The sequence below is a fragment of the Bos mutus genome, chromosome 12 (genome assembly GCF_027580195.1).
Source record: "Bos mutus isolate GX-2022 chromosome 12, NWIPB_WYAK_1.1, whole genome shotgun sequence".
NCBI lineage: Eukaryota > Metazoa > Chordata > Mammalia > Artiodactyla > Bovidae > Bos > Bos mutus.
Window position 1 is genome coordinate 81,809,561 of NC_091628.1, and position 23,232 is coordinate 81,832,792.

Consider the following 23,232-nt stretch of genomic DNA (forward strand, 5'->3'; position numbering starts at 1 on the left):
CTCTAAGGGACTCTCAAGAGTCTTCTCCAACACTACAGTTCAAAAGCATCCATTCTTCTGCGCTCAGCTTTCTTTATAGTCCAACTCTCACATCCATACATGACTACTGGAAAAACCATAGCCTTGACTAGACGGACCTTTGTTGGCAAAGTAATGTCTCTGCTTTTTAATATGCTATCTAGGTTGGTCATAACTTTCCTTCCAAGGAGTAAGCGTCTTTTAATTTCATGGCTGTAATCACCATCTGCAGTGATTTTGGAGCTCAAAAAATAAAGTCAGCTACTGTTTCTACTGTTTCCCCACCTATTTGCCATGAGGTGATGGGACCGGATGCCATGATCTTAGTTTTCTGAATGTTGAGCTTTAAGCCAACTTTTTCACTCTCCTCTTTCACTTTCATCAAGAGGCTCTTTAGTTCTTCTTCACTATCTGCCATAAGGGTGGTGTCATCTGCATATCTGAGGTTATTGATATTTCTCCCGGCAATCTTGATTCCAGCTTGTGCTTCTTCCAGCCCAGCGTTTCTCATGATGTATTCTGCATAGAAGTTAAATAAGCAGGGTGACAATACACAGCCTTGACGTACTCCTTTTCCTATTTGGAACCAGTCTGTTGTTCCATGTCCAGTTCTAACTGTTGCTTCCTGACCTGCATACAGGTTTCTCAAGAGGCAGGTCAGGTGGTCTGGTATTCCCATCTCTTGAAGAATTTTCCACAGTTTATTGTGATCCACATGGTCAAAGGCTTTGGCATAGTCAGTAAAGCAGAAATAGATGTTTTTCTGGAACTCTCTTGCTTTTTCCATGATCCAGCGGATGTTGGCAATTTGATCTCTGGTTCCTCTTCCTTTTCTAAAACCAGCTTGAACATCTGGAAGTTCACGGTTCAAGTATTGCTGAAGCCTGGCTTGGAGAATTTTGAGCATTACTTTACTTAGCGTGTGAGATGAGTGCAATTGTGCAATAGTTTGATCATTCTTTGGCATTGCCTTTCTTTGGGATTGGAATGAAAACTAACCTTTTCCAGTCCTGTGGCCACTGCTGAGTTTTCCAAATTTGCTGACATACTGAGTGCAGCACTTCGACAGCATCAGCTTTTAGGATTTGAAATACATGTCATATCACATAGCAAAAAAAAAATTTCATCATGAGGGATTGATCTTTCTGCTTTCTTCCCCCCAAGGTTTAAAATTTAGATTTATTAATAAAAAGTTCTGGTGCAGGGGTAGCCTCGGAAATCTGTCAGCTCCCAGGCCTTCTCTTTGTGACAGCTTGTGTTTTGATACCCGTGGCCTGTGTTAAGACAGAGCCGGACTGCCCGGTCCCCTCCCTGGCAAGCCTTGCAAGGTGCCAGCTTTGGATTTCTGGCCTGACCTCCCTCCTTGCTCGGGCTGCAGGCTTGGCGAGGTGACCTCGGCCTTTATCATTGGCCCCACTTTGATTCATTCAGCAAAGTCGTTTTCTCTGGTTCTTTTGGTTATTATTTTAATTTTTTGGCGAGGTGGGGCATTCCTTTTAAATAGGTTTTAACTGTGTGGGCCAAATATCTGTTTTGAAATGAAGATTTCAATCTTGATTATTCTTGTTCATTTAACGTTGACTCTGTCCTGTCATCTCATACTTTCTCATCTAATTGTTTAACCTTAATCTTTTTTTTGTTTTTTTTTCTTGTTAGTTAGAACCTGGCCCTTTAGATGAAACCCAGATTGCTACTATATTAAGAGAAATACTGAAAGGACTTGATTATTTGCATTCGGAGAAGAAAATTCACAGAGATATTAAAGGTAAGAAAGCATCCTGTTTATGGTCCTTTGAAATCCCTAAGGCAGGTAGAAAGAAAGGTTTGTTGTAGTGTTTTAACTGTGCTTCTCTTCTCAAGGGAAGTGGTTCTGTGGGCATGAGGAGTGTGCCTTCGATGTGCCTGAGTGGGTAGGGCCCCTCAGGGGCTCTCACCCGGGATGGGTGAGGGGCTCTGAGGGGGTCTTACCCACTGTCTGCTCTTGTCAAGATCTGATGACTCTGGGGGGCAGACAAACCTGTTCGCAAGGGAGCAGACGGAAGTGCCCAGCAGCCGATGTCAGGGCGTCTTGGGTTTTATTTTGCAGCTGCCAACGTCCTGCTCTCTGAACATGGGGAGGTGAAGCTGGCGGACTTTGGAGTGGCGGGCCAGCTGACAGACACCCAGATAAAGAGAAACACCTTCGTGGGCACCCCTTTCTGGATGGCACCCGAAGTCATCAAGCAGTCAGCCTACGACTCAAAGGTGAGGCTGGCACCTGGGCTGGCGGGGTCTGTGGAGGGCGGGGGCGTCCCTCCTGGGCTCCAGCCTCACAGCGTATCCTGTTGGGGTGAAGCGGGCGCCTCGGTTAGAAACAGGGTTCTCCTGCCGCCTCAGTCAGTCCCTTTTACGTGTCTGGTCCCCACTGCTGACAGTGTCTGTCTGATGGGGCAGGGAACGTGGAGGGTCAGAGGCCCCGGTGGCCCACCTGGTGGAGGTGTCCAGGCAGAGGCCTGCAGGGCGCAGGTCTGTGGAGAAGGGCCCGGGGGTGCAGGGGGAGCCCGAGGAGTTGGTGAGGCAGAGGGCCTCGGACAGGAGGCTGAGCAGTATTTCAGGGACCAGGGCAGAAAGGATCCCCAGGAGAAACCAGTCACAAAGCTGGAAGGCCGGAGCCTGGGAGGAGGCGTACCTTTCATGGCCACTGCAGACCCTTCCTGTTGTTACATTTAGGGGGACCCCCACCCACCCACCCAATTGGGCTTGTTATCAGAGTCTCCTTAACTCCGGTCTCTCTTGCCTATCACGTGCTGCACTCTCCCAGTTTGTCCTGTCTTCTTTTTTCCCTATTGCCCTTCAGCTTATTAAACTGTTTAGTATGGGCTTAGAAAGCCTACCAGGACCCCCGCCTCCTGGATCTGATTTCACACCTGCATGCCAGGCCGCTCTGTCTCAGCTGCCTGGATGCAGCAAAGTCTCCACCTGGGCACCGAGCAGAGGCTTCTCTAAGCCAGGATTTCCAGGCAGACAAATAGTTAACTCAGATACTTCTACGTCCCAGACACTACTACTTCTCTTTAAGTGGAAATCTTCTCAATCCCTGGCAGATCTCCCCACCTTGTGAAACGTGGCACACAGAGCGTGGAGTGGCTTTCCCTGGGACCTGAGGTCCACGTGGTGAGCTGTCACGTGGGTGCTGAAGTTGCTGGGGGGCCTGTCCGTAAGGGCCGAGATGGCCCTGGCCCTCTTGCTGTTGAGGGCCATGACTTCCATAGGCTCATGGCCTTGGAAGCCACTGGCCAGTAATTGACGGTAGGTTTTCAGCAGAGCTGCCCGGCCTTTGGCGTGTCTGTTGCCCGAGTGCCTTGCCCTGTGGCATGGGTTTGCCCCTGAGGCTATGTCTGATCTCTTTTGGCCCTTTCCCTGGAGTCATAACATTTTTAAGACTCTACAGGAATTTATTCAGTTCGTTCTATTTTAAGCTGAGGCCCATTTATCATTGGCTTCCCTGGTGATTCAGATGGTAAAGAATCTGCCAGCAGTGCAGGAGACCCAGGTTCAATCCCTGGGTGAGGAAGATCCCCTGGAGGAGGGCATGGCAACCCACTCCAGTGTTCTTGCCTGGAGGATTCCATGAACACAGGAGCCTGGCGGGTTACAGTCCCTGGGGTCACAAAGAGTTGGACACGGCTGAGTGAGGTTCACTTTGACTTTTTTTCACTTTCTTTTATCCAGGTTCACAGGTCTAGATTTTTAGGCAGGGCTGGGACTAGAATCCAAGTTTCTTAACTTCTCTGATAACACCCCTGATGTTTCTCTTTTCTTCCTTACTGATAAGTTAGCTGGTCAACTCTGGCCCCCTGTGACTCAGGATTCAGATTTTTACCTTCTCAGGTAAAATCTCTTTTATTCCTCACTGCCCACTTCACACTTCCTCAAGAACTATCCAGCCTTCCTGAGACTCCCCCCTCCCCACCTTTCTGCCTGGGCGGGGTGGGGGGCCTGTCCTCGTGCTTACTGAGGGCAACGCTCTGCGCCATGGAGATCCCAGGACATCAGGAAGCTTGGCTGCCTCTTCCCTGGAGCTGTCTAGATCAGAATGCTCTTCTGTGGTCAGCAGATGCTACGGCATTCTTTTTTAGCCAGATTAGAAGATGCTGTCACAGACATACAGGAAATGCATGCTTGGTTGGGCAGCTTGAGAAAACACTTGAGACCTCTTGCAAACCTTTACTCACCTTACGTTAGACCCTGTTGTTGTTTAGTCACTAAGTCGTGTCCAGCTCTTTTTGCAACCCCACGGACCACAGCCTTCCTGGCTTATGGCAAAAAGCCAATTCTTTCGTTCACTTGGATCAGACCCAACAGCCCTTAGCTGGAACTCAGTGTGAAGAAGTTTGTGAAATGCGCCTCCCCGGCTTGTTGACACAGGAGGTGTGGGAAGCGCAGATAAGGCCCAGGGCGTGAGTGCGGAGCTTTGTCAGAGGCCTGCCCGCAGCACCTGACAAAGGGCTTCTGCCCAGGGGCCCCCTCCCACCCGAGGCCCGTCTGGCAAGGCAGTTATGCTCGCCTGAGACACATACTCGGCTTCTTGCTGGTGCCCGTCTCCTCCCCGCATCCTTAGACAGTCCCCCCACTGGTCTCTACGTTACAGGTAAAGAGCGTGTCCTCTGGGGTCCCTGGGGAAGCCGGGTGCTCCTAGCAGTTTCATTTCAGGGCCCACGTGCTGATGATTCTCAAAAGGGGAAGCAGGTGGGGTGAGGGTGGACTGACCTGCCTCCCCAGTGCCTTCATTGCCCTGAGCTTAAAGGGGCATCGGCCTCAGTGTTGTGTGTGTGTCTGTGTGTCTAGAACCGGCTTGGCACAGTCACCTCTGGAACCAGTACGTTTGGTCCTTTGTCATTCGCCCCAACTGAGAATGCTGATCTCAGGTCTTGATCTGAGCCCGGCATTTCTAAGCCATGTTAGTTCAGAGGCCTTAAGAACCTTCTTCATCATTATTGTTCTCTTTAAGATGACTTAGTGAAGCTTAGTTTAAGATGCCCGCAGGCACAACCGTGGAGCGGGGGCTTGGGCCGAAGACCTTTCCATCTTTTCCCCCTTTCTCTGTAAGGGGAATGATGTCTGCGGGTGGGCTGGACTGGGGCGGGGACCTTGCCCCCTTCTGTGCTCATTCCATTCTGCCCCTGCTGTGGCTGAGCCCAGCGCCATGCCCGGTAACTGACGCTTCAGAGCCAGTGCGGCGCTGGGCGTCGGGGGCTCTGACCGTGAGCTGGTTCAGGGGGGCCGAGAGGGTGTCGGGCGGCACAGACGCAGGCTTCTCAGCCCTTTAGAGATGAGCCAGGAGGAGAGGAGAGACATTTGTGCTGGAATTGTCGATCGACTTCTCTGCTAGCAACCCCTGTGGAGGCTGAGTGGCCAGCACTGGTGTTCTCCTTGTAAACAACTTTCCCCTTTTTTGGTCTCAAAAGCAGTACTTAGTCTTTAATCTGGAAAATACTGGAAAAAATGAGACAAAAGGAAAAACATCTGTAGGCCCAGTACCCGAGCACAAGCTAAGTTATTTTGGTGTCCAGTTGCGTCCGAAATAACTGTTTGCAGTCACCATGGTGAAGGATGAAAACAGGTGATGTGTTGATGGAAAAATAAAGATGAGTGGAGACACAGTAGGACCGGCCCATCTGTTGGAATGTGTACAGCCAGCTGGGCCACTGGGTACGTGACCAACCCTCCCGTCCCGATGGCAGCCCATGGCCTCCCCGGCTCCATCCTCAGGACCAGGAGTTCCCACCTCCTGGCTGGGAGGGATGCACTTTGCACGTGGCAGAAGGATGTGAGCGGAGAAAGCATCCAGCTTTATCCCAGCGTGAGGTGTGATGGTGGGGCCTCGTGTTGCTACGGAGTCGGCCACAGACGGTTTTTATACCTCTTGTGCTACTTACTGTGTTTCTGAATATTGCGTCTTATTACATAGTTTCTTATTAAATCCATTTTGAGCTGTGTTTTAACTAGTTATAACTGGTACTTGGGATTCTCCGTGTTTTTTTTTTCCCGTCTTCCTTTTTTTTTTTCCTGCTGCCCCGCACACTGGGTAGTGTCTTAGTTCCTTGAACAGGGGTTGAACCCATGCTCCCTTCAAGGGACTCGTGGATTCTTAACCACTGGAAGTCCCCCTCTTGTGGTTCTTCATAGAATATTTTCTATACATAAATGTTTCAATGCCACTTAAATTGTATTTTGTCTGCAGAGATGTAGCCAGGTGACTTTCACTTAACTCGGTGTTACTGCAAGGGTTTTGAGGGTTGCCGTTCACCGGTGGTCCCCCACTCGGGTCCCCTCACCCCCACTGCTCACAATAATGGGTAATTCTGTGTTGTCATTTTTAGGAGAATGCTACGCAGCACTAACCACATACGGAAAGAAACTCTGTTCACGAGTAAAAGCTGCAGTTCAGTTGTGATTTTTGACTTAGTCTCATTGTAGAAAACCACTGCTTGCTTCCCTGAATAGCTAATTTCCCAAACGGTGGTAAAACAGGTCTCCTCTTACGCCTCAGTTTCAGCTGCTTTGGAAAATGATTGCCCTCTCCCATATAATTCTTATTTTAAAATCCAGATACGTTTTTACATCTGATGTCGTAAATCCTAGATACCGTAATAGACAAACTCACTTGATTCTCTATCAGCGTCATTGGTGAATATTCGATACTTTAGTCAAGTTAATGTGTCATAGCAAGATAGTCATTCTTTTAAGGTTTTAGCATAAGTAATGCTGCTTTTGAATATTTTAGGCATCCCTTACCATTTTCTAAATATAAAATGTATTTAGGATCGATTCCTAGAAGTGAAATTAGTTGGTTTTAACAAGTGTGGGTATTTTTATGACTTCTGCATAATGCCGAATTGCTTGCCATTTACTCAAGTGCCAGTCAGGGTTTCCACGTTAGTCAGCAGGATGTTAGATGAATGTGGGGGGAGCCTGCGGGCAGGAAGACCACTCCGGAGCCCCCACAGAAGCCTTAGGGACAGAAGACAGCTCTGAACTAAGCTGGGGGCAGGAGGGGTAGGTGGGGACCCAGGGCGCCAAGAGGTCAAGAGCCACACACCTGGCAGCTGGTTGATTTAGGAGGAACCAGAGAGACGTTCCAAGGGCTGGGCCCAGGCTCCTGGCCTGGCGCCTGGGAACAGGGGTCTCATTTCATCCTGGTGTGGCTTTAAGGGCTGTGCTGGCTTCTAAGCATCTCTGGACGCGGTGGCTGCAAACGTGCCGTGGTGCCCGGACACGCCAGCTCCACTGACCTCAGGTTGCCTGTCCTGTTGACTCGGACTTAAACGAACGTGGAACGTTTCCCACCTCCGGCAGCAAAGGGAAGAGGCGTAATCGTCAGAGCCGGCTTCCACGTCGAGGCGGAAGATGTTGTTATTACACGTCCTCCTGTGTGTTGCCTTTTTTGAAATTACACCAAAAGCTTTATGTTTAACAAATTTTTTCAATTAAGAATGAGTATCTTATTCAGGACCTCAGAAGCACATGGAGGGTTTTTTTCCCCTCCTAGGAAGTATGTTTCTTTGAACTGCCTCCCCCTAGGGTGTAACTGGCTGTGCTTTGCTGTTGCAGGCGGACATCTGGTCCCTGGGCATCACGGCCATCGAGCTTGCCAAGGGGGAGCCGCCGCATTCCGAGCTGCATCCCATGAAGGTCCTATTCCTTATCCCAAAGAACAACCCCCCGACGCTGGAAGGGAGCTACAGCAAACCCCTCAAGGAGTTCGTGGAGGCCTGTTTGAACAAGGAGCCGAGCTTTGTGAGTGTCTCTACCTGGGAACGGTCGTCTCCCCCCACGGGGGCCTGATGGGTCTTAGTGGCCTGTTTTCCTTCTGTGCTTTCAGCGGCCTTTGTGATCTCATTTCTTTTTCTAAATGGGTATGATTGATTTCTCTGAAGTGGAAATGCTTTTTATTGTTATTTTATCTTTTTAAGGCTTCAAAGTCTACTTACCGTCTTTCAGATTTTCTGGTGTCTCCTACCGCATTGAACTTGAAGACTGTTCTCCTTAATATTCTATGTGGAATCATACATTTTTAATATTTATAGTGGAAGGTTGGATTATTTTTAGCTGTTGTCGTAACCACAAAGTCCGGCCTGAGAAACAGCGGCTAAATAAGTCTTTAAACGTTTTCAGGTTCTTCTTGGCATGTGTTAGGAAGGAAAAGAGGAATGAGACATAAATGAAGTCCTGCCTTGCTTTCCCCTCTTCCTTCTGACTGTCTCTGCTGTTGAGTTGACCCTGGCAGAGCCATGTGGCAGAGAGAACTACATGGCTTCAGCCTCATTTTCTCTCTGAATTAGGATATTTCTTTCAGAGTTGTCTGTGTATTTTAGTGTTGCATGTAACACTGTATGTCCTTGTTTGGTTTCTGAATTTTTCCAGCAGGGTTAGCCAAGGTCAGGCTGAAACTTCTGAACTTGTGTCCCCACCCCCAACCCTCCTGCTCCCTACAAAGAACTCTTATCTAAAAATACGCTTTTGTTGTTCAGCTGCTCAGTCGTGTCCAATTGTTTGTGACCCCCGAGGACTGCTTCCCTGTCCTTCACCATCTCCCATAATTTGTTCAGACTCACGTCCGTCGAGTCAGTGATGCCGTCCACGCATCTCATCCTCTGTCGCCCCCTTCTCCTCCTGCCCTCCATCGTTCCTAGCATCGGTGTCTTTTCCATTGAGTCGGCTCTTCATATCCGGTGGCCAAAGTATTGGAGCTTCACCATTAGTCCTTCCAATGAATATTTAGAGTTGATTTCCTTTGGGATTGACTGGTTCGGTCACCTTGCAGTTCAGTGGTTGGTTTTAATAAGAGCACTATGGATTTCTAATACCATACCAGGTTTTGGTAGCAGAATTCAGTGAGGAATGCCAACATTTTCTAAGACCCCCTTGGGGATGTAGAATACGCCACTCATCAGGTGCCACGGGGGTCACTGTTCTTCATGTCCTTGAGCTCTGAACGTTGTTACCAGGAGTTTATTCCCAGCCCTAAGAAGATGCTCGTACACCCTCCCATTACAGATAACAGGTCTGGTATTGCTTCCTGGCCCAGTGTACACATCTCTAGCCCAAATGTATCGAGGGGAAGATGAGAGGCTGAGGGTCTGGGCTCTTCTGAGGTGCTTGGAGTTTCACACTCGTGTGGACAGGGACTGAGAAATACCAGAAGTGACCCAGGCTTTTGCACAGGCTTGAGTCGGCAGAGTGTGCCTGGCTGTCATTCAGAAGCTGCAGTGATTCAGTGCAAGTGGGAATACGGTCTGACTCGTGTGGTTCGTGTTCCTGCTGTCCGCTCCTCTTTGGGCTGCAAGGTTTCTCGGGAGGCGTATGCCCTGCAGGTGGTTTTGCCATCCTCAAAGCGAGCAGCTGAGTTCAGTGCACGCTCACTGGCTGGGGCTGTGCTGAGCCCAGGCCCTGGAGGAAGTCCTCACCCCGATCACAAGGAAAGAGGCCGACCTGGGAAACCACTGTCTGTAACTCGGGAAGGCTGGTGACTAAGAGAACTTGCCCTTTCAGCATCCACGAAAAAGCTGTCTCCTGGCTCCTTTCTTCCAAATGAACCCAAATGAACATTTACCTTCTTGTTTTTGGGGGATGGAGCCAAACAAAGTTAACGAGGTGATACACAGAACACGTTTTCTCTTTTGGCAGCATTAGTGATGATGGTTGAATGACCTCTGTGAAATTCTCTTTCATCATCAGCGGGCGGGGTCCCATTCACAGTGTGGGCAGGTACCTAGTATCCACTGGAGTCCTTAACACTCTGGAGCTAACCGTCCAGTGAAAGCAGACACACTGGACGGTTAGCTCCAGAGTGTTAAGGACTCCAGTGGATACTAGGTACCTGCCCACACTGTGAATGGGACCCCGCCCGCTGATGCTGAATGACAGTCTTTGAATCAATCTTAAAGGAGAAAACTTTGAAATAGGACTCCGTCTGTATGTATTAGACTTGGTTGCTGGACGTTGTGAGGCAGAAGCCTGTCCTCTGGGGTGGAGTCACGTGGAATGCCGAGACCCTGATCTCACGTTTTCCTCTTCGGTGGTTGATGCATTTCCAGAGACCCACCGCTAAGGAGTTACTGAAGCACAAGTTCATAATCCGCAATGCAAAGAAAACATCCTACTTGACCGAGCTCATCGACAGGTACAAGAGGTGGAAGGCCGAGCAGAGCCACGAAGACTCCAGCTCGGAAGACTCCGACACGTGAGTCCGCTCGGCCTGAGTCCCTCGGGGTGTCTGTGACTTGGGGGAGAGGGGAGGTTTCTCGCAGCCCCAGGCTGTGTCTGCAGCTCGGAAGACTCCGACACGTGAGTCCGCTCGGCCTGGGTCCCTCGGGGTGTCTGTGACTTGGGGGAGAGGGGAGGTTTCCCGCAGCCCTAGGCTATATCTGAACCCCAATCTGTGTGTGACGCAGGCCGGTCTGTTCTTGTCTCCTGATTGGGCTGGGTTTGGGGTTTCTTTTTTCTTTAAGAAAGAACATCCAGGCTGACGGTGCTTCTGGTGTTAGTATGGGTCTGTTTTGGGAGTCCTTGAGTCTCTCTTTGTTGCCAGTGGAGTTTCTCTGAGTAAATCTGTAAGAGCTGTTCAGTCGCGTCCGACTCTTTGCAGTCCCATGGACTGCAGCACTCCAGGCTTCCCTGTCCTTCACCATCTCCGGGCGCTTGCTCAGATTCATGTCCAAAATCTGTAAAGAGCTGGACCTGGTTTCTTTTTTTCGAAATACTGGTCGGATGAAATGACTTTAAACACATCTTTCGGTTCAGTCTCAGTCATGTCCGACTCTTTGCGACCCCCTGGACTGCAGCATGCCAGGCTTCTTAAACACATTTTTAAAAAGAGACAAGTGAGGGTATTGGTGATTCTCTGTTGTGTGCCGGTACGTGCCTGGTGGTGTAAAAGCTCCGCCCCAGGCATTTCCTGTAACCTGGTGTCAAGTTGAACATCTAGGAGATCTGTTAGCTGAAGAGGTGAATTGGGTCTGGGAGCCCTTTGGGTGCTTAGAGGTGGGGAGAGCTGGATGGACCGGCTGCGCTGACTCTCCAGTGGAGACTGGAGCCGGGAGGGTCAGGTCAGGGGTGTGGAGGTGCTCCCAGGGGTGGTGGCTCCTCGCCTGCGCCCCTTCACACCGCAGCCAGATGTGCAAGCTGACCCCCGGCCCAGGCCCATGTGCCGGGCCTCTGGGGGAGACCCAGAGTGTGTTTCAGGGTCCCCAGATGATTCCACTGCAAGGTCAGGGGTGAGACCCACAGACTAGGACGTTGTTGAGGTCACGGCATTGAGCGACGCTGGTGGTCAGGCCAAGGATGAAGAGACAGGCGGTGCTTGGTGGGGGCTGGTTCTGGACATTGACGATTGGGTCTGGGTGATGGGCAGGGGGGCGTCCAACTTGAGCAGTGTCAGGAGTCCACTGAGGGGATGGCCCTGGAGACCAGGCTGGTCTGGGGAGGCCAGGGCTCAGGGAGCCGGCTTTGACGAGGGCACACGTGGGTCTTCAGGAGGGTGTGTCGGCGAGATTTGGCCTTGAGGCGAGAGGTACAGGCAGACCACGCGGACTTAGAGCGCCGCTCTGTGAATGGTCATTGCAGCCCTGAGGACGCTCCTACGGGGAAGGGCCGGGCCCAGGGCCAACCCTGGGGAACAGCAGCACGAAGGGAGAGCCTGCGGGACCGCTCGGGTGGGAGGAGGTCTGGGTGCTGGGAGCCGGGGGCTCTAGGTGAGGCCGATGAGTGGGAGCCTCCGCTGCTGAGCCCCCAACAGCACGAGGACAGAGGGGGGCCTTGGTCACGGTGCGTGCAGGTACGGGGTGGGTTTTGGGGGTGAGTGGAGGGTAAGGGATGGAGGCAGGAGTGGAAGTGACGTGTCCAAGCTTGTGACTGAGGGTCGGGAGGGAGCTGAGTGGGCAGGGCTGCGTGCTCATGTTGGGGTGGATGGAGCTGGTAGTGCAGCTGCTCCACGGGAAGTGATGGGAGCCACATCCCCACGGGGTGTCCCGCCTCTGGGAGGGTGAGGGCAGGGTGGGATTCTGCAGCCCCGGAGGGACTGGATCGGGCGTGGAGCCCGGGGGGCCCCCTCCCGCCCACAAAGTCCCCGTCCCCACCCCCTCCACGGAGCTGGCGCCCACTCATGGGTGCACCTGGGTTTCTGTGTTAAGGGAGACGGACACAGACGGCCAGGCTTCCGGAGGCAGCGACTCGGGGGACTGGATCTTCACGATCCGGGAGAAGGATCCAAAGAGTCTGGAGAACGGAGCTCTCCAGCCGTCGGATCTGGAAAGAAACAAGGTACGTCTGTGCGTGCGGAGAGACTAGCCCTCGTCATCAGGACTGGCAGCGTTTCGGAGCCACTTTGGCGTGAAGCCTGCTGTTCTCGTGGGCCGCCTGTGTTGGGATTTTGCTGTCAGGAAGTCGACAGATTAAGGGATTCCATTCTGTCTGGCTACCCAGCGCGGCCGGGCCGCGAGTCTGGGTGCTGGCCTGGTTCGCAGTGCTGCCGCTGCTCTCTGTGGCCACACCGTCAGCTCAGCGTTTCTGACACTGGGTTGTAGGGGCTGGGGAAGGGTGGCTGGGAAATGCCCAAAACGACTTTCCAGCTTTTGACAACTCTGCCTCTGGTGCACAATGGCGTTCTCACCAAGGCACCGCGATTTGAGGATTGAATTTTAAGGAATCTTAAACACATCGCTTTTGGTATTTCCCTGGTGGCTTAGGCAGTAAAGAATCCTCCTGCCGTGCGGGAGACCCGGGTTCGTTCCCCGGGTCGGGAATATCCCCTGGAGGAGGGCACGGCAACCTACTCCAGTATTCTTGGCCTGGAGAGTCCCGTGGACAGAGGAGCCTGGTGGGCTACAGTCGTCCATAGGCTACCGTCGCAAAGAGTCGGACACGACCGAGCGACTGACAAATGTAATTATTGATGACTTGGTTTTGTGCCTGTTGGCATTTATGAAAAACTGTATATTTTGAGGGATCGTTTTGAAGCACAGAGGCATAGTTTCTCCCTGGCAGAGTGGACCAGTGGCTGTCCCCTGGCGACCCTAGAGTCCCGCTCTGAGAAGCAGGCGTCACTACATGTTCATATGGAGGCTGCAGAAGAGGAAAAAGGCAGCACTGTCCTGTGACAGCCCCTTGTGGCAGCCGGCCCTGGCGTGAGCGCTGTCTCCAGGCCCTCTCCACGCGTGGCCCAGCGGTGCAGTTTCGGCCCTGCCCGCGTCCACGCAGGACGCCGCTCCCCGGCGCTTCGTGCCCTTCCACGGGGGATGGTATCTGTGGTCCCCCATCGTCGAGTGAAACACAGTGAGGCAGCCCTAGGCAGCTGCCACTGCGGCCGTGTCCCGGAGTCCAGGGAACCCCAGCAAGTGTGGATGTTACAGCATTGCTCATTACCTTTTCTTTCCTCCCAAGATGAAGGACATCCCAAAGAGGCCTTTCTCCCAATGTTTATCTACGATTATTTCTCCGCTCTTTGCAGAGGTAAGATGCCCAGTGGACGGCTGGGGGCCAGGCGAGAGGGGAAGGGGGCTCAGGCGCTCATGTCTCTGGTAGGGCTGCCCTTGGAACCGGGGAGGTCGGAGCGGCCGGCGCAAGCAGGAGGACAGTGGGTTGTGCTCCTGGAGGCCGGCTGGGCTGGGCCCTGCCTTCCAGGAGGGCCTCCTGCTTTCCCAGGGCCGTCTTCTGTCCAGCCTGTCGTCTTGGGAGCTGTCGCCATGTGGCTGCCAGCAGCGTCCACAGGGACTTCAGCAGCCTGGCCCTGGTCCACACGTGGACCAGGGCGACTTGAACTTCAGTTGTGCTGCTTTCTGTAGAACCTGGTTGGGTGCAGCCTGGCCTCTGCTTCTGCCAGACTTGGGTTAGTTCAGTTCAGTCGCTCAGTCATGTCCGACTCTTTACGACCCCATGAACCACAGCACGCCAGGCCTCACTGTCCATCACCAGCTCCCGGAGTCCACCCAAACCCATGTCTGTTGAGTCGATGATGGCATCCAACCATCTCATCCTCTGTCGTCCCCTTCTCCTCCTGCCCTCAATCTTTCCTCAGGGTCTTTTCCAGTGAGTCAGCATTTCGCATCAGGTGGCTAAAGTATTGGAGTTTCAGCTTCAACATCAGTCCTTCTAATGATGGCAGTGTGAAAAGTAGATGTTTACTTTAAGGGGATACCACATTGCCTGGGGTCCTCAGGTTTCCTGGGGAGCCCCCACAATAGGGGCCTCACCCCGCAGGGGCCCTGATTGCGGCCACTGCATCCCGGTGCCCTCTCGGGGGCACCCCACTCCCTGTAGATAGGTGCGTGCGTATGGCATTCAGAGGGGTTTCGAGAGTGGGTCTCAGGGTGAATGTTGTTCTTCATCGGGTTTGTACCGACTAGGAGATGAGTTGGAAATAGCCCCCTCTGACACTGCCCTGTGGAGTCTCCTGGCTCACGCCGCCTTTAAGGTAATTCCGAGTGAGCCACCCAGCCCCTTCTGTTCAGGTCCTGATCAGAGCTCTCCAGGGAGACTCTAGTAGGGGCTCCTCGGTCCTGGGTGGGGCATCCTAGGTGGGAGGGACCCACAGGGTCATCCCTGGGCTCTGCTTGGCCTTGAATCCCCCTTGGGGAGTTCCTGGCTGGCAGAGGTGGTGAGGGGACACCGGCTCCCCAGGATTTAGGGCTGCCACCCAGTTCCATGGGCTTCCTGGTGGCTCAGCTGATAAAGAATCCACCTGCAATGCAGGAGACCTGGGTGTGATTCCTGGGTTGGGAGGGTCCCCTGGAGAATGGAAAGGCTACCCACTCCAGTATTCTGGCCTGGAGAATCCCACGGACTCTGTTGTCCATGGGGTCGCAAAGAGTTGGATATGACTGAGTGGCTTCCACTCACTTTTCACTGGTTCCGTGAAGTCAAGTGTTCGGCAGCACCCCAAGGCCTTAACCACCTGCTTGGTAACCCTGGGAGCTCCGAGTTTCCAGCCCGCACTGCAGCTGTGGCTGCAGACCAGAGCTGAATGGGCATTGGACGGCTTTGCTGGTGGTTGAAACGGAAGAAGGGAGCAGAGGGTGTGGACGAAGAGGTGCACAGAAGCCCCCTCCCTGGGGAAGGCAGAGACTAGGGCCTACCTGGAGCTCTCGGCCTCCCGGAGGGGAGGGTTCCGGGCTGAGGCCGCCGGGGCCCTGTGGTCAGAGCAGGCGTGGGCCACACATCATATCACAGATGCCCGTGGTTTCTCATCCTCGGGGGAGTCATGCCGGCCCCGTGTCTTGTGTTTGCAGCTGAAGGAGAAGAGCCAGGCGTGCGGAGGAAACCTGGGCTCCATCGAGGAGCTGCGCGGGGCCATCTACCTGGCGGAGGAGGCCTGCCCCGGCATCTCGGACACCATGGTGGCCCAGCTGGTGCAGCGGCTGCAGAGGTGAGTGGCGTCTGTGCCCAGTGCCCTCGGGCCGGGGCTGGCTGCAGAACCGGGGAAGGGAGGGGGTTCTGTCCTCGAGAGATCGGTTACGGGTGAACCGTGTGCATCTGGACTCTGCTGGCAGGGCCCAGAGAGCTCTGTGGTTGTGGCGCTTGTCTCATAAGCACCGGATGGCATTGGGGGCCGCGGGGGCGGGTGCTCTGAGCTTTCCACATGCAGCCTTGTGCCCAGCTGGAGGGGTGTGGTCCTGAGCCCGGCATCTGTAACTCCTTGTTTGGATTTGTGCTTTAAATTAAGTCAGGGGTCCAGAAACCCCAGAGGTTGGGGCTCAGCGAGAGTGGACACAGCTGTGTTCTTTCTGGGCGGGTGGCTGTACGGGTTCTCGGTTCTGTCTCGTGCCCAGAAGCCCTGTGGTGCTGGCAGGGAGCCCCGTCTCTGGCAGCCTGCTGGGGGGTGGAGTTGGGGGCGTCCTGTCCTTGCCAGCGGCCCTGGTGGCACGCCTTCCTCAGTGAGGAGGAGGCGGGACTACCCATCTGGCCCCCGCCCGCTCCCCTGAGCTTGCTTGTTGGGGAGTCTCCCTGTGGAAGAGGTCACAGAAGCGCAGTCCCCGGGGCTGCTGCAGAGCGCGGGGGGTGGACCGCCCCGCAGCTCTGTGAGCCGAGCTCTCCTCCACACCCAAACCCTTTTCTTTTCCCTGCAAAACACCGGGCAGGTCACTGCTCTGAGGTTCACCTTCCAGGTGAAGTGTCCGGGCTGCCGAGCTCTCCCTAGAGGTTGGCCAGGCCTCCATGGGAATCAGGAGCATCTCAGATCTGTCCTGAGATGTCGGCTGGATGGCATGTGAAGTTTGGGGTGTGCAGGGTCACTGCTACCACATGGAAGTGGTCATGAAGGAGCTGCCCGAGTCCCCCAAAGGGGGCATCAGAGAAAACCTCAGTGCTGACCCTTCAGGTTGGTTCTCCGGAACTCTGGCTCCCTCGTGAAAACATTCCAACTTCCTAACCTGCTCTCATGTTCAGGCTGGAGGGAAGACTGTTTACTTGGCCACCATCAATTTTGAGGCAGTTGAGGGAATCCAGTATGGTGTTTGGGTAACTTCCCCCCTCCTGCCACTTTTGATACTAAGAGATTACAGAAATAGAGGAAAATAGAATTAAACAGTCGCCCATATGCTTACCCAGACACCCTTGTTTTTCCCCAGGTTTGTGTCTCCATTCAGTGTGTGTGTGCAATTACATTTCTAACATGGCTTTGTTAAAATTATTGAACATTTTATCCTATAGTAATGTCACGTAGACTTTGCCCTAGTTAATTAATAATGGTCCATCTTTCTGATTTCTCTGGTCCTGCTTCATACCGGCTCTTATTTCTCATTTGAAAGATTCTTCGAGTCAAACAAATAGAACCAAACCAGAAACCAGTGTTGGCTTTGGTTCCCTGCGTCTGTGGTGCCCCTCTGAGAAGTGAGGTTTTCCACGCTGTCCTGGACCGCCTGAGGAGGTTACCAGCGTCGCCTGTGCATGACTCTGTTTCCCAGCAGCTCCAGGCCCAGAGGCTGTGGCCTGTGTGGCTTTAATTGATCCCTGTGTCTGTTCCCTTCCTGTAGTTGCTGACACAGGTGATCTGTCCTAGTTCTGTTCGATAGAAAGATGGTGTGAGGCACGTGTGTGGCTTTAAATTTTCTAGTAGCCACATTATTTAAAAAGGCTTTAAGAAAGTGAAGTTGGCGTTAACAGTGTAGTCCTTAGCGCACTGCGTCTGCCTCTTGTTTCATCATGCAGTCAGCACAGAGGCCTTTCCCCTTGTAGGGCTGAGTCTCAGGAGCAGCTGTGTGTTTCACACTTTACGGCACGTGTCACTGGGAGCTCCCTGCATCTCGATGCCGGCGTCAGCGTCGAGTGTGACCGTACGTAACACAGGATAACATGGGTTTAAGTGCCCACCGTCTGCATTACGGTTAGCATTTTATTCCCCGTCCTCCCCAGTTCTCTCTTGTCCTCCTCCTCCTAATATTTCCTTATTTATTTGACTGTGCTGGGTCTTTGTTCCGGCCGCAGGATCTTTAGCTGTGGTCTGTGAACTTCTGGTTGCAGCGTGTGGGATCTGGTTCCCTATCCAGGGATGGAACCTCGGCCCCCCCGTGTTGGGAGCACAGAGTCTTAACCCCTGGACCAGCAGGGAAGTCCCCTTCTTCCTCCTCTGATGTGGGACTCTGCCCCAGCCCTTGGATGACCTTGCTCCCGGCCGTCCCCGTCTGGTTCTCCGAGCTCTCTCTGTGTTGTCCCCCATCCAGAGGCACGGCCATCCACAGCGGCCTGGTCGTGGCTGATGCCCCAGACCCAGTTTCCCACCCTCTGTGTCATTCCAGTTGGGTCACCGAGGAAACAGGAAGGGCCGGCTTCTGTCTGAAGCATTTTGAAAGGTTTCTGTATGTTTTACTTTGAGTTAATGTGTGGGTCCTTTGGTGCAGCGTCAATTCTCCCATGAGTTCAGTCGCTCGGTCGTGTCCGACTCTTTGTGACCCCATAGACTGCAGCACGCCAGGCCTCCCTGTCCATCACCAACTCCCAGAGTTTACTCAAACTCATGTCCATCGAGTCGGTGATGCCATCGAACCGTCTCATCCTCTCTTGTCCCCTTCCCCTCCTGCCTTCAATCTTTCCCAGCTTCAGGGTCTTTTCCAATGAGTCAGCTCTTCACATCAGGTGGCGAAAGTATTGGAGTTTCAGCTTCAACATTAGTTCCTCCAATGAACACCCAGGATTGATCTCCTCTAGGATGGACTGGTTGGATCTCCTTGCAGTCCAAGGGACTCCCAAGAGTCTTCTCCAACACCACAGTTCAAAAGCATCAATTCTTCTGCGCTCAGCTTTCTTTACAGTCTAACTCTCACATCCATACATGACTACTGGGAAAACCATAGCCTTGACTAGATGGACCTTTGTTGGCAAAGTAATGTCTCTACTTTTTAATATGCTATCTAGGTTGGTCCTAACTTTCCTTCCAAGGAGTAAGCATCTTTTAATTTCATGGCTGCAGTCACCATCTGCAGTGATTTTCTAATCACTTGTTCCCTGGGCAAGCGTCATGTGTCCTAAATGCTCTTAAAAGAGGACCCGTAATATGGAATGTTTGCAAGTCCCATTAAACTCATCCTCAGCCATCTCCTGTGGTTGGGTCAGCCCGTTGTGAGGCGACTAAGGGAATCTTGGTCATCAAAGGGACCTTGCCCCCATCTTTGTGTCCCAAAGCGAGACCGTGTGCAGAATTCCTGGGGGAGGGGAGCTGTCCCACCATTGAGTCTAGCCACCACCACCATGATTTTTGGGGCGTTGCATCGCTTTCCATTGCTGCATATGAGCCGTGAACCTACCCAGGTTTTTGGATCGTAATATTTGGTCTTTATGTAGAATAAATCGTGTAAAGCCAGACATGTGTAATTTTGTGTATATTTCTTAATCTGTATTTTTCATGTTGCTTAAATATTACTATGATTTGTAATCTGTTGCATTCAGCTCGCTTTTATGTCACCATTTCTTTATTGTTGGACATCAGAATCATTTCCTAATTATTGTAATTACTGAAAATCTAAGAGTTTTAGGAAGCAGATTACATGAACAAGCCATCAATATTTTTATGGCCAAAAAGAGTTCCTTAGACTGATCAAATTGGAATGCATGTGCGCCCTTGGGATCTTACTGTGTCATTGGGTATTATCAATATTTCATTTTTAAAAAATGATTGTAAGTAAAGGTATATCATTTACCTCTTTATTTGTATCTTTTTTTTCTTTCTCCTGGGACGCTGAACACATTCTAACTTTTAAATTATCTATGAAGTTTTTAGTGTTGGAATTGTGATTTTCGTAGTTTTTATGAATTCTTCATGTCATCCTATAATTAGCTCACTGGTAGCTTGTACCATTAATTAATTTGTTACAACTTGGGGTTGTCTATGAAAACTAGGACTTTGATCATTGCTTGAAGTTTTGCAAATTAATTTTTTTTTTTTTAATTTAGAGAAAATGACATTGACTTCTGTTTCTTGTTTTGTTTCTTCCCAGATATTCTCTAAGTGGTGGAGGAACTTCATCCCATTGAAATCCCTTTGGCATTTGGGGTTTTGTTTTTCCTTTTATTTTTTTCCTTCTTCACCCTCTTCCTTTTCAAAACTCAACGAGAGCCTTTGCTGACTCCGCTGAAGAGGCGCACCATCGGGGGGCCGTTCCCCGCAGGGTCGCTTGTCCAGGGCCCCACAGCCCTTCCCTGCTGGCCTGGGGCCTGATGGACTCCGGATGGGGTGGGGGAAGGCCAGCTCCTCCAAGCGATTATTTTATTATTCTCGTTTTTAATTTTAACCATAGTGCACATATCAAGGAAAGTGTCTTTGAAAACAAAAATAAACCCTGAAATGTATATCTGGGATTATGATAAGGCGACTGAAGAAATGAAACCTCAGGTATCCTGCTTTACGTTGATAAGCACCTCCCCCGCCCCGCCCACCCCCACCCCAGGAGATGGAGAAATCGCTCTGGTGGATCAGTGTACAGACTTGTAAATAGCGTCATTTTTACGGAAAACCCTCTCAGCGTGCATAGGAATCACTGTGCACACATCGGCCAAGTGCTTCTGTAGATACCGTCAGTGGAGTAAATATTTGACAGGCCATAACTTGAGTCTATTGCCTTGCCTTTATTACATGTAAATTTTGAATTATGTGACCAGTGATTTGGGTTTTATTTTGTATCTGCAGGGTTTGCCATTAATAATAATTAAATGCCCCTCTTCGGGAACACTCCCTCTGTTTGTACCTCAGCAAATGCAGATTTTTTTCCTCCTGCGTGCCCTACGACCCCTTCGGTACACTTAGAAGTTGATTTTCCTGTTTTCATCGATGGTACTATTTCTTAGTGTTTTAAATGGAAACATATCGCGCCTCATGAAGCTTTAAATTATTTCAAGTTTGTCCCCGATGAAGCGTCCTTGTCTCACTTTGGCTGGAGCCGCGCCCGGCCCGTGTCCCGCGCCCGCCGGCCCGTCCTCCCAGTAGGGTTTTCTGTTGCACCTTGTAGTGAAACCTGCATATCATCTTTCGAAACCTCAACGTGTCTGAATGCTTTCACGAATAAATTTTGTAACAGGATTTTTGCACACTCTCCTTGAACGTGACTCTTTAAGAGGGGGCAGTGTACCCGCCATGTGATGTGTGTGTGTGTGTGTGTGCACTGATGAGGCTCCAGGAAGAAGTGCCCACATTCAAGCTACGGAAATGCCCAGGTCAGCTCCCTATGCAACTTTTAAAAATGGTCTTCTGAAGAGATGGGTGACTGCTCCTGGTTGGTGAAACTGTTCCGTCTTCTGAGTCGTTTGCTTTTTTCCTTCAAGGAGCAGGTGTCTCCCAGTTGGTCAGCCAGCTGTCTGTCCTTTTTTCAGCCCGTGGCAGGGGTCTCTGGGATGGGAGGTTGAGTTCTTGCTGTGATTCTTCACTGATCTGAGTTACGTGTGACATTCTTGTATATTTGTTGATACGAAATCATAGTCGACTCTTGCTGGAGTAGCAGTTCTTGAGGTGGAATCCAAGGCTTTTTGGAAGGAGGGAAGTTACTGGGTAAACTTGAGGACAGGTCAGTTATCTGCAGGCCCAGTGTCCTGGAAGTCACCGGGAGAGACTTCTGAGGGGTGTTTCTTGTTTGTTCGGCAATGGAATGGAACTAGTTTTTAAAACTCTAAAATTGTCATGGTTTTTAAATTAAAAGTAGATTTGGGTTGTTGTTGATTTCTGTAAGGGATACATTTTGGTTAGGAGACATAGAACCGCATGCAAATACGTTAAACAGGAAGAATTGGGAGGATTTCATTTTGTGTTTTGGAGAGAGTTATGAGGGGGCTGGCTGTTTCCCTACGTGAGGCATAAGCCACAGGTGAGTTTTGTTCGTGACTGGAGAAAAGCATCAGAGGACGGAGCCGTGTTCCCCTGGGGGGGTGCCACTCAGCTGGTCTCGAGAGCCCCGTCACAGCAGCTTTCTGACCTCGAGTTCTTCAGACCCACATACGGACAGTGGTTTGAAGACCAGACGCTGGTGTGAGTGATGGTGACGCTGACGGGTGGACGGGACTCTGGGCTTGGTGAGGTGGTGCGACCGGTTAGCAGTCGCTGGTGGGCAGCAACGCACGTCTCCCAGGTCAAGCGGCCGACTGCTTTGGGATTTAGTTGGAAATATCTAATGTTGATGGCCTTCTGGAGGAGGGGAAAGGCGCACTTTGACCAGCTTCGGAAGTGGGTCCCCTTCCCGTGAGTTCTCCGGCTTGCTTTCTGTAGACAGAGCATCTTGCCGAGTCAAGGGAGCTAGCATTGGTCCACGCCAGGTCCTTTGTTAAAAGACAGACAGGCACCAGCGCTCCAGCAGGACCCCCTCGGGCCTGTAAACGGCAGGTGGTGTTCAGCCAGATGTGTGAGCTCAGCACTTGAGGTGCATTGAGCACCACACCGGAGCCTCTGGCCACCCTGCAGGCGGCAGGGGCGCCCAGTGGAGGGCGGCAGTGGAGGTGGTGGGCCGGCCGTGGCTGGCGGTTCCCCCTTGCACAGTTGTGTCTTCTGCATGGGCTGCACCACTGCAGTCTGGGGGCCTCGGCACCGTAACAGCCTTGGGGTTGCTGCGCTGTAACCAAGTGCCGCCCACCTTCCCAACCTGGCGGTCTTGTTCTCCGATGGGTCTTTTGAAGCGTTTTATTCTTTATGCGGCATTTTGTACCTTCCTTTTTGGCAAAACATGCGGTCTATTTATAAGCATTTTTATATTTTTTCCTTCCTTAAAAAAACATGGCTTCTGTATTTCTGCTATGAAATAATGGCAATAACTGGGGAGTGCTGCTGCAAGGTGTGTTCTTAAGCACAGGGTCTGTATCATGCGAGGGTCAATAAAGTTCACAGAAACAAATTGTTGTTGGAATTGTCTTTGTGTGTAGAGCGAATAGACGATGTTTGTGTTGTGGTTCTGCCCCCACGCCCCCCAACCCCAGGTCTGCATGTATGAGGTGGTGGGTGTCCTTGGAGGTAAGTGATGAGGGTGGAGCCCTCAGGACTGAGGTCAGCTCCACAGCGATCCATCACCCTTTCCGCCACCTGGGGAGACGGCCTCTGTGAGCCAGCAAGCGGGCCCCCACCAGACACCCAGTCTGCCAAGAGCTTGGACTTCCAGCCTCCAAAAACTGTTCAGACTGGTTTTCCTGCTTGTTTATTAAGAAATGTGTTTTATATGCGACCCCTCGATGGCATGTTTAACAGCAGCCTGAATGGGCTGAGGTGGAGGGTGTCCCTGAAACCCAGTGTTTCCAGCAGCTTGGGGGTGGTGTGAATCACCCCCGTGATCTGGACTTGGGTTCTCTCTGACATCGCAGAGGGACACAGGTAGGTGTGAACAGAAGACTGACCTAGGAGACGACTTCTCCCCAAGCCTCGTAGAGGTGAGTGACCAGGGAGGCTTCTGAAGATGCTCGGGGACTGGGATCAAATGGGTGCTGGTCCTCCCCATCTCGCCCCCTCAGCCCTAAATCTTCCAGAGCCACGACAGGCCTCTTGGAAATATTCTGCTTCCCCAGTTGGGAGAAGCAGATGAAACTTATCAGATTCCAAGTTTTTCCAAAGACGCTGTCTTCGCCCCTTCATCCCCGCTCCCCGTGACCAGTCCCCTCCCCAACCCACCAGCCCGAGAGGTAGTTAAAAGACACGAGACAAGATTGGTTGTTTTGCCTTAAAACTTGAGTGTGCTGGATTGTGGCGTGAGGTATTTTTTTTAATTCCCTTTTGTTAGT

The 23,232-nt window shown here is 51.8% G+C and overlaps 1 protein-coding gene across 1 annotated transcript in view; it reads left to right on the forward strand.

Annotated features, from left to right (window-relative positions):
* STK24 (serine/threonine kinase 24) overlaps positions 1-20,563 on the forward strand; it is a 91,689-nt gene extending 71,126 nt beyond the window's left edge. Inside the window, exons 4-11 of the mRNA XM_070380804.1 lie at positions 1,675-1,783; positions 2,105-2,262; positions 7,612-7,797; positions 10,098-10,243; positions 12,192-12,321; positions 13,441-13,509; positions 15,285-15,421; positions 19,485-20,563. Of these exons, the coding sequence (XP_070236905.1) occupies positions 1,675-1,783; positions 2,105-2,262; positions 7,612-7,797; positions 10,098-10,243; positions 12,192-12,321; positions 13,441-13,509; positions 15,285-15,421; positions 19,485-19,521 (972 nt within the window). The 3' untranslated portion in view covers positions 19,522-20,563. The remainder of the gene's footprint in view (positions 1-1,674; positions 1,784-2,104; positions 2,263-7,611; positions 7,798-10,097; positions 10,244-12,191; positions 12,322-13,440; positions 13,510-15,284; positions 15,422-19,484) is intronic.
* The last annotated feature ends 2,669 nt before the right edge of the window (positions 20,564-23,232 follow it).